At 40.1% G+C, this 10,592-nt stretch overlaps 1 protein-coding gene across 2 annotated transcripts; it reads left to right on the top strand.

Annotated features, from left to right (window-relative positions):
* Positions 1-7,192: 7,192 nt before the first annotated feature.
* On the top strand, positions 7,193-9,317 carry LOC147611239 (zinc-finger homeodomain protein 2-like). Of its 2 annotated transcripts, XR_015263836.1 has the most exons (3): positions 7,193-8,233; positions 8,946-9,008; positions 9,186-9,317. XR_015263836.1 is itself a non-coding variant. In XM_086785042.1 (2 exons), exons 1-2 carry the CDS (start codon positions 7,364-7,366, stop codon positions 8,955-8,957), a joined length of 882 nt encoding a protein of 293 aa, XP_086641168.1. In that variant the 5' UTR covers positions 7,194-7,363; the 3' UTR covers positions 8,958-9,317. The 2 variants fall into 2 exon arrangements, 1 of the variants encoding a protein (XP_086641168.1); XM_086785042.1 differs by having other exon boundaries at positions 7,194-8,233; positions 8,946-9,317.
* Positions 9,318-10,592: the final 1,275 nt, after the last annotated feature.

Here is a 10,592-nt window from a genome sequence, read left to right as displayed (position 1 = left end):
CAGACACTATGATAAAACACATACAGGATGCAAACACTCCAACAATTGCATGGTAGAATCTGATTCAGATGTTCCAGAGACTAGCACAAAGGTAAGGAAGTTGCAGTTAAAGCAAGAGTTGCATACTGTGGAAAAGAAGAGCATGTCCATCGATGAATATGCCTTAAAGATCAAGGGCATTATTGAATCCCATGGGTCTATTAATGTATCAGTGGAGGTTGATGATTTGGTGAGTGTCTGTCTGAATGGGCTTGGCAAAGAGTATACTCCATTCAAGGCCTCCACCATTGCAGTTAGGGAGAATATTCCCAACTTTCAAGACTTGATATCTATGTTAATCATAGAAGAAAAGGCTTTAGGTGAGGATTCTTCTTCACAAAGCAAGAACACATCGGGAACAGGCCTTCTACTCTAATTCAGGTAGAGGTAGAGGTAGAGGCCGTGGTCGAGGCCAAGGTGGTGGCCGACGAGGAAATCAGAATTTTGGACAACAATAGTCTAATGATTCACAGCAGCAATCATACACAAGTGGAAGAGGCCAGTTTAGAGGCAGGGGGAGCCAAAGAGGCCGAGGTGGTTGGGAAAGAAATAAAAATGCAAATAGCATAGAGTGCTATTACTATGGCAAACCAGGACACGTGGCAAAGGACTGCTACCAAAAGCAGAATGACATTAAAAGTGGGAAGTTTCAGCAAGGCAACTATGCATCATCTAGCAAACATGGAGGCGATAACATAAGTGAGCAGCTGTTTGTGATGCAGCACATGCTTAGTTCCATAACATGGGATGTGTCAAGATCTCAAGATATATGGTATGTGGATTCTGGCACCTCTAACCACACGACCAGTCATGCTGAGTGGTTTAGAGATATCATTAAGAGAAATGTGGACCCAATTTTGGGCCCTGTAAGAAGTGCCAACTCAGCTTAGAGAGAGAAAATTAAAAAGGTTTAAAACATATCCAAATTTGTAATTCAGCTCATTTTTTACTATTATAATAATTAGTTTAAATATATTAAAATATACATATTCTTTCAATGAGGTTTCATCATGAGGCGGAATTCTTTGTTGGATGCACGTAAAACTTGTCAGAACTAAGATTTCACAAATTTGAGGTAGTTATGCATTTAATAGATTCGAGGAAAGCTTTAATCATCATCTCGACCGTGGGGATTTTCTTGCTGCCTGAAACTTTAAAAAAAAGTCCTTACTAATTGAGTTAATTCTTATTTCAATTCTTTAATATGTTTTATGATGATAGAAAATACTAGCTTTGCAAATGAGAACATTAATCCAACTTTGGGGATTCCAATTAATCCACCTTCAACAACACATGGAGACACTCAAATTCTCAGTAAGAGTAGTAGAAATGGTACATGTAAAAGAACATATGATACTTACCATCTTCATGTGGACATACAATCTGAGTACCAGCCTTTGAAGAAACGAAATAAGAGATTTTTTTTATGTTATGAGCAAAAAGAGAAAAGGAGGAATAATGGAGAGCGTCATTTGGACTTGGACCGACGGGTCAATGTATCCCAAGGATCCATTTACAAATGCACCACCTCCATTTTATAACATTACAAACCTACTACATTTCACGGGTGATGGTAGACAAGGTTTGCTGGGTTATGCCCAACACTTGGAAACAAAAGCGATGGTTGCACAACAGCAAAGGGATTTTCTACAGATAGAGAACACTAAAATAAAAAAACTAAATGGGTTGTGTGTAGAGAAGCTTATGGCAAACAAAGAAATAATTCAAGACTTGGAGGAAAAGATTGATGCTTTAAGGAGAAAGAACACAACACTAGGGCCACGTAAAAGAATAAGGCAACTTTGCAACATAGAGAAAATGAAAGTTGGAAGTTGAGGGATGAAGAAGCGAGTACAGGCTGTAAGGTAATGTTAACTCTTATTTCATATATATTTCTCTTTTTAGATTAGGTTCTTTGTTTGAAACTAGACATAAGTAATAAGATTTGATGTTATTCTATTTTTAGATCTTTACTTCATCAAGAGTCCAAGGTACATTCCGAAGCTAGAGTGCATTATAATCATTTGGTACCAAAAGGAATAGTGGAAGAGATGATGCATCAAAAGAAGTTTTAAAAGATCAATGAGAAGCATGCGTCTTCTTTTATGAACAAGAACCAGCTCGATGGAACTCAGGTGCAAGCAATGCTGGATGAGAGTGGCATCTCTCAGAAAGCATATAGTATACTGTTTAAGGCACTAGCAAAGAAATGTCAAAGTAAGAAGCATATAGGTTCGTTACTTTCAAAACCAATGCAAGTAAAGTCTGCACGCCAACATGTGAACTCAGAGGTGTTTGAGAATCTTGGTTCACCAGTATATATTGAAGCAACATTCATTGCTAAAGACAGAGAGGTACTCTTACAACAATATTTTCTTTGATCTTGAAGCTTTGCAAAGTTATGGAGTTCAGTTCTTTGAGATTAATCAAGAAGAATGTGAAGGAGTTCTAAAATTTGTTTTGAAACTGGATGAGTGTGAGATTTTAAAGAACAGAAAAATGGAGAGGGTTACTATCACTCTAATGAATAGGGCCTTAGACACATCAATTACAAAAGATGATGCAAGATATTTCAGTGTTCAATCGGAGAATAACATATTGCCACTTGGATCTTTTGAGGTATCTTCTTTATCATTGAATATGACTGTGTATTACGTTGAAATAATTTAAACACGAAACTTGTATTAAACATGAGCTTCTTCCTAATGATACAGGTGGATAAAGAAGACTTTGAAATTTTTCATTGGGTGTTTCATCAAACTTCCATCAGTTGTGAAATATAATCATCTACGTATTAAAATTGTAATCTGACTCATGTCACTGCTTGGTGTTGTCAATTTTAAGCAAGTGTCCTAAATTGCACGTACCTTTTGATGATTCAAATGTCTTATATATTGAGCGAGAGGAGCAACATCCTTTCGATGACCTGTTGACTTTGAAGTGGAAGCTTTGAACGATCTTGAGTCTTTTGCTCTCTTTAGGAAATCATCATCATATACAAAAACCTGGTACCAATGTTATATGTTTAATTGAAGTAGAAGCTTCGAATGATCTTGAGCCTTCTGCTCTCTTCAAGAAATCATCATCATATACAAAAACCTGGTACCAATGTTATATGTTTAATTGACACAATCGACGTAAATCAAATTCTTATAGTTTGAAAAATCTTTGGCTCTATTACCTGTTGATTTTCATCACCCTCAAGCACGGATCTTGTCCATAAAGGTATCGTGGACTTACTGTCTTCATGCACAGTAGGTGCCAAAAATTTACCCATATCTGTCAAACCAAGACGGTCGACAATTGCTGCCGCCTTCTCCTCGGAAGGAAATTGGGTTTCATATGTCCTAGCTTCATCAAACATCTTCTTTAATATCTCCTTGTTGCCAGGCAGGTACTCGGAGTCCTGGACTGTAGAATCAACTAGTAGATAATTGTCAACTCCTTCCTCTATCCAGCCCATGTCTGCTTCACTAAAATTTGCTAAGGCAGCCAAGCAATAGTCTTCATGAATATTGAAATGTTGTATAATGTATATTAATAATACATAATCAACTTGGGCTTCCATGGTAAAGCTGGGCAAGGAAGGTAGTGACAACTCCCCCTGTTCATTCTCATTAGATTGATTGTCTTCCAATGAAATAGGTGCTGCATCGAAGGGGATAAGGGATGCATTAGCCTCAAAGGTTTCCTTTTCGGCCTCTGCCTCTATAGCCACCTCTTCCTCAACCCCATCATCCTCAATTAACACTTGAGTGCTTGCCAAAGTCATTGTCTCGGGCTCTGAGTCCTCAGTAAGAAGATGTAGAAAACAAAGAAAACCATAACTAAATTGGAGCAGGTGACACTTCTTCGAGTGTATTGGGCATTTCTCCTCTACTCTATTGCTACAGATAGGAATCTTTTCAAGACAACGGCTAAGCCTTCTCTTCATGACTTTGTCTATTGCAAAATCAGATAGATGAACATATCGTTCACCACCATCAGACATAACGATATTGGCAAAAGCATCTTCATACTCCTGCTCACAGTCACCGCCGAGAACAATCCTACAAGAATTAACGATGTTCTCAAGAGAAAGTTCCTTGTTGAACATTGAAGACAACTCATGCAAATGCTCGTGGGCATGTGCATTGTACAAGAACATAAACAGCTTTTCTGCACAAGACTCTTCTGCCTCGTCATCCGATTCGTAGACAATGTCCAACTCTTTCAAAGACATGCCTAAAAAAAACATTTCAGTCAATTAGAACATGCTCGCTTATTATACATGGGGTCAGTACCTAGCGATAAGGAGATTTGGTATATGCATTGGAACATCTCTTAATGGAGCCGAACCTTGTACAAAACATGGCATATCGTAGGATAAGGGTGCCAGTCCCAGAGATGTTACCTGTGGTGGATGGAGGACGGCCCTAAACGCCTACCTTTTAATAAAGAAAAATTTTGATATTCCTGATGATGTAAGTGATGTTTGTAACATAGACTTCATAATCTAACATAGCTATAATGTCCCTAACAAAGATTTTCTTTGTGTACATGAAATAATTCTGAACAAATATGCTCCCTTGCACGTAAAATAGTTCAGGACCAAAGCTGTACAAGGAAATATTTTGGATGTCCATGATCGTGTAGAAGAAGAGATCAGGAGGGCTGATGAATTTGCAAGGGAAGCTACAGAGAGAGTACATCGGCGAGACGAGGAGCGACAAAGATAATTTGAAGCACAAGTGGCTTTCCTCAATGATTATGAGACAGGCTGCAAGCTGAGGTGGATGAATGGGTGGAATCTAGGAGGCAGGTCGAGATGCAGGCGGAGAGGGAAAAAGAAGAAAGACTGTGGGAAGAAATGGAAAGACTACAAGAGGAGAAAAATCGAAGGCCACCTCAGTCCCAAGAACAGTCAAGTTCTCAATCACGGCGTTGCTTTCGTGCCCCCAGAGTCTTCTGATCGACGTCAGCATCATTAGACTTTTATTTACATTTGTAACATTAACATTAATTTTGTAAGAGACCTTACATTGTTTGTAAGAAAAAAATCTTTCATATATTAAATTGCTTTTAGAGTTACAATGTTTTGATTGTCATCATTCAACGACTAATCAAAGTGAATAGTATGAGAGACAGATTCTTTGTTTTGCAGAAAGTCATTTTCTCTTTTTCGCCTTGGCACCTGTAAAAAAAAGGGTTTTGTTAGTGGTATCTTACATAATGTTTTGCACAACATACTAAATGGTGAATGTAAATATAAATGGTTTACCTTTTTAGTATCCATTGTAAATGTATAATCTTTTGGCAATTGTTCAATCTCCTCATATGTAAGGTCTTCTCTAATTTGAGAAAGAGATGTTTTAGATAGTGTGTTCAGCATTGTAAGCAATTTCCCTTCCAAATATATCTCCATTACTAGAGGCGTATTCTCGGGACCTGACTCCAAATCTTGATCTAATGGAATAAGGTTGCCATTAACATAATGATATCTCGTGTAGTGAAAAATTGTAATGAACTTTTGAGAGACAATAATGTACTTGCAAACTATTGACTTCTTCTCCAAAACAGAAATGATTCATTACGGAAGCCTCTTCCTCATTGGTTGAGCGCCACTCTCTCTCTAAAACTAAAAGGCCCAAAAATGAGCCCACATTTCTCCTAATAGCAGAAAATGGAAAAACCGGGTTATGTAGAAACATGTGATGATACTGCGCATCCCATTGCGCATGTTGGTAACGTGCCATTGTCGATGCAGGCTGGCAAAATGAAGTACTTGGCTGATGTACTTCATGTTTCGAATATTATAAAGAACCTGGTTTCTATTGGACAGATGGTTGAGCAGGGTCTGCAAGTGAGGTTTAATCCTCAAGTCGGTAAGCAGGCCAAACATGCTTTCCCACTGTGTGTGTGTGTGGGCATCAACCCAGCACGCAGAGGTGGGAGGGCGATGGAGAGAGGGGATAGGGTGAGGCTCTCTCTCTCTCTCTCTCTCTCTCTCTCTCTCTCTCTCTCTCCATTCCTTCTATTTCAAGTTTTGCATGGTTCTTGAGATTCTCTTTCTGATTTGCGCGCTGAAGAGTACTAATATTGGTGCTTCAAGGGTGAGAGCAGTGGAGTGGGCGCGTTGGCTGAGAGAGAGAGAGAGAGAGAGAGAGAGAGAGAGAGAGGGGAGGATGGGAAGGAGGTGGAGACACAAGGGTACGCATCGACGAAGGCGTTAGGAGCAGAGGAGAGAGCACCATGGGAGGGGGTAGAGACCTTAGGATAGTGCATTAATTTATCAATGCCATGTCAGTGGCATTGATAAATTACAGCCCAGGCACACGAAAGTACCATTAGCCAAAAAGGTTTCCAAAAAGAGTTTCCAAAGGGGTCCAAAAGCAGGGCTTGCAGAAAACAACATTAACACGTTTACGTGCCACATGAAATTTAGGAAAACCCGCTAGAAATTCACTTCGCCTTTGGAAAAACCGGCAATAATTTTGTCAATCTAGTTGTAATGAGTGACCAACATTTTCCATTAAAATCACTAGTAAAAACAATCTACATTTAAACATGCACTTATTTTGAGTGGTTTTAAAATCTAGCCCGGTCCAAAAGAATCCAAGTTGCTAGGGTTTTTTGACATGCTTTACCTTGTAGTGTTTGTATTTGTTCTACCTTCTAGTGTTTGCATTTGTCACCACTCTGTTGTTCCACTCCCTCTTCTGAGAAGCTGGGTGGATTTGCCATCCTTTTCCAAGATTGTGCATGCGTGGAGCTTTTAGAAGGAGGGTATCTCTCTGCACGCACACGCACTCGTTCATAACGGTATGTGCTTCTCAAGAATCACATAGGGTAAGTTGTAGGGTGTAGCCAACACACTCTTAGAGATCAAGAATCTTAGAGATCAAGTACATGCATAGAAAAACCCTTGGAATTTTACCTCTACTAATTAGGGTTCTCTTACACAGTTTATTGTGCTCACTGCTCTCCAAGGGTGAAGAACAGGGTTTCATTGAACTAGCTTTTCAGGAGTTAGAGTGTAAGGATTAGGGTTAGCAAGCTTTCAAAAGGGTTTTCTTAATACAGGTAAGTGGTTTTTTCCAGGAAGTGGTTTTACTTCAAAGTGAATGCTAAAGTGAGCTGTTAAGGCAAAGGGTATTGTCACATTACAGACAGAGAAAGTGGGTTAAAACTGGGTGTCCAACACACACACCTCACACTTGAGGCCAAGGATTAGGGTCTGCTTATACGGGGTAGTGGGTTCTCTCAGAGAGTTTGTCGCCGAGGGTGTACGCACCTTTGCCTAATGCCAGAGTACCACATCTTTTAGAGCTTTTCACTTGTCTTCATGGACCACGACTCCATGCTTCATTTCACGAGTGCTCATTTCAGCCCTGCGGAGCCTGTGAGATTTCATGGTGGCTCGGGATTTTCTTCGTCCGGAGAAGAAGAGCTTTCATCAGATTCTTCAGAAGATATTCCTCCAAGGCCTCATACCTTGGCAAGTGCAAGTGGGCGTCTTCCTATTGAGGATGACGATTACAGCTACAATACTAGGTTTCCTGATAGAGAAGATTTTAGTAATAACAGCAGCTCTGGTGGCCCCGTCCATACTACTCCGGCTCCTCCCCCTGCGTGCACGGGCCGCCTCCTGGCAACAAATGTCTCTAAAGAAGACAATAGTATCAGTAGCTGCATGGCGAAGCCCGTTGCTGGTGCTGTTCGGTACCGGGAATGCATGAAAAACCATGCCGCCAATCTTGGTGGGCATGCTCTCGATGGGTGCGGCGAGTTTCTTGGTGCTGATGGTTTTGATGCCCTTGTATGCTCTGTATGCGGTTGCCATCGTAACTTTCATCGCCGAGAAGTGGAGGGGGAACATGTATGCAGCTGCAAGCGTAACGCTAATTTGTCCACAAATGCTAATGTCAGAGGAATTTCTGGTCAGCCCACTATCTCTGCTTCCAGAGATATAGTTCTTCATCCTCAAGTGGACTTGCCAATGAGCCCTTTGCCATGTCTGCACTCTAAGTCGTCATCTCTAAAGAGGCACCACAGAACAAAGTTTTCTGCTGAGCAAAAAGAGAGAATGTTTCCCTTTGCAGAGAACCTCGGATGCAGGATTCTCAAGCAAAACGATATTTCTGTTCAACAATTTTGTGATGAGGTTGGAGTCAAACGAAGTGTATCTAAGGTGTGGATGCGTTGCCAAGAGGATGTAAGTTTGAAGTAACCGCATTCTTTGTCTTTGTATTCATTTTTCTATTGTTACTTGCTTGTTATTAGTGATTAATAATGTTTCCTCTCTTCAAAAGTTTCATTATGAGTAGTCAGGTTCCTGTATGTATTCTATGCCTTGGTTAAAACTTCATGGCTTTGTGTGCTTGTTTTTAATCTTTTTGCAGCTCCATCATTTTATCTTACCTAGACACAAGCAAGGTGTATATGTGGGGAAAGTTGGGAAGGGGGAAGAGGGGGGTGATGTGCTGACTCATCATCAGCAACATGCACATGTTTCTACTTGTTTTGTTTGTGAGGCTTAATGTGGTTCCACTATGTGGCATCTGGCATGCTATGTAACTCACCTAAGAAGCTCAAGCTTAGTGGTTATTCTTGTGTGGGGCTCAATGTGGTCCGTCTATGTATCATTCAGTGTGCTGATATTCAATGGAGAAGCTTAAGTGAACAATAGCCATCTTATCTTACGCAGTATGAACATGCACATGTTTGTTGTTGTTTTCTGGTATGGGGGACAATGTGGTCTCATCGTGCACATGAGAGGGTTAAACAGGCAAAACGAATGAAGACTCAGGGATGATGAGAGAGAGTGGGTCTGAGCAGGGGGAGCTGTATGTTACTGATCAGGGTATGAACCCTGTGCTTGTACTAGTTTCTAGAATGTCTAATGTTTTTTTTGCATTGGTTTGCAGGAATGTGGGTGAGCCTCCTATGGACAGAAGATATGAGAGCCCTTCAGATTATTGAAATTAACGGTGCTGAGACCACTCTTTCTGTCCATTGAAGAAATCGTAACACAGAGTGTGGTGCAATGTAGTAATGCAAGTGGCTTGAATCTGACTCCAACAATGCTTTCGTGTTTTCTGTTTTGTAGAAGGGTTCTTTTTATGGAATTTGGGTGTATAATGTTTTTAGAACAGTTCTTGTTGCAGTGTAGGTGCTATACAAGCCTTAGCCATGGAAGGTTCAAGCTCACATATGTTTATCTAGGGGCTTAAACCCTGCTGGACAGCGCTTCTGTAATCACAGTAATAGAGATAAGGTTATGTTGAGGCTTTTCGTAATATTTGTACCCCCCCCTTCTTCTGTCTCTACATGTGTGTGCGTGCATGCACATGCTTGCAGATACATATAATGGTACACACATGCTCAACAGTTATCCAGTGTCTGCAGAAAACCCAGTGCAAACAGTAACATTGCACTGATAGCACTTCGGATTTCCATAGAAGGGCAATTGTTTTGGTGATATATGCAGTACTGTAAAAGTTTTGCAAATGATTGGGGAAAACCCTTTAATTTTGAGAACACAAATTTTGTGACTTGCTAAGAAAAATGTTTCTTGTAAACACTGGACCATCTAGTTGCTAGAGAATGTGCCAATGTTATTCTGCCACTTAGCTTACATGTCAGTTGTTCAGTGCACATCGTTTTACCATGAATTTGAAAATCTTGTTGCGATCACATAAGGAATGATGTGCTGTAAGCTAATCATTGGAGAATGTACCTCGTCCTCCCCTTGACCATGAAGTCAAGAAATGATATCTCGTCAGCCGGCGGCCAAGCCTGTGGCTTTGAGAGGAATGGCCTCCTAGTGACACTATTCCATCCAAGTTCATTCAAGCATACTTGTCAAAATTGACTATATATCATATGCTTGCCGTGTTTTTTTATTAAACTTTATAGTGTAATTTTTGATGGGTAGATGTAAAAATTGCCACTGTTTGTCAACCAAAATGCCCAAAAATAATCATGACGGCCATTAGAAAGCAACAATGATAGCATCTCTTATCCCTCTTACCAATTGAGCGATTGCCTTGTGATAAGATGGAAGACATTAAATCCTAATGACTTTTTTGAACAAAACCATGAGATTGAGATACATAGACCACCTCATGCAAATCTCTATTCTAGATAGTAGTTATGTTATCCAATTGACGTATATTTTGAGTTGGTAGAATGTGTGGGTTTCATTGCGAGGACCCGGGTTCGATGGCATCAAGCTGTGCCACTGGGAGCTGATGGATAATCCACCTTCCCACCAACAGGAAAAGTATGCCAAAGAAGTGCTATAAGAAAGCAGCTTGTCTTATGCCAAGGAACAAGTTGGCAGGCAACATTCAAAATCAATTCATCTATATACTTCAAACTGATGCTTACAAAGGAAACAAAGTTTGTCCCTTTTGTTTGAATTAAGATTCAGATTTTACTTCTTGCAAAGCTACTAGCTTTGAGGTAACAGCTTCTAGTATTGAGAATCTTATACACAGATTTGTACCATGAAATATTATACCATGAAAGATTAATACGCGTCTTTCAAACCTCGGAAAGACTCACAATGA

Source organism: Cibotium barometz, chromosome 47 (assembly GCF_041138505.1).
Source record: "Cibotium barometz isolate CiBa-2024 chromosome 47, ASM4113850v1, whole genome shotgun sequence".
Classification (NCBI taxonomy): Eukaryota; Viridiplantae; Streptophyta; class Polypodiopsida; order Cyatheales; family Cibotiaceae; genus Cibotium; species Cibotium barometz.
This window is presented reverse-complemented; position numbering and strand designations above follow the sequence as displayed.

Excerpts from the sequence above, each read along its gene's own strand:
- LOC147611239 (XM_086785042.1), top strand. The coding sequence starts at position 7,364 with ATGGACCACGACTCCATGCTTCATTTCACGAGTGCTCATTTCAGCCCT.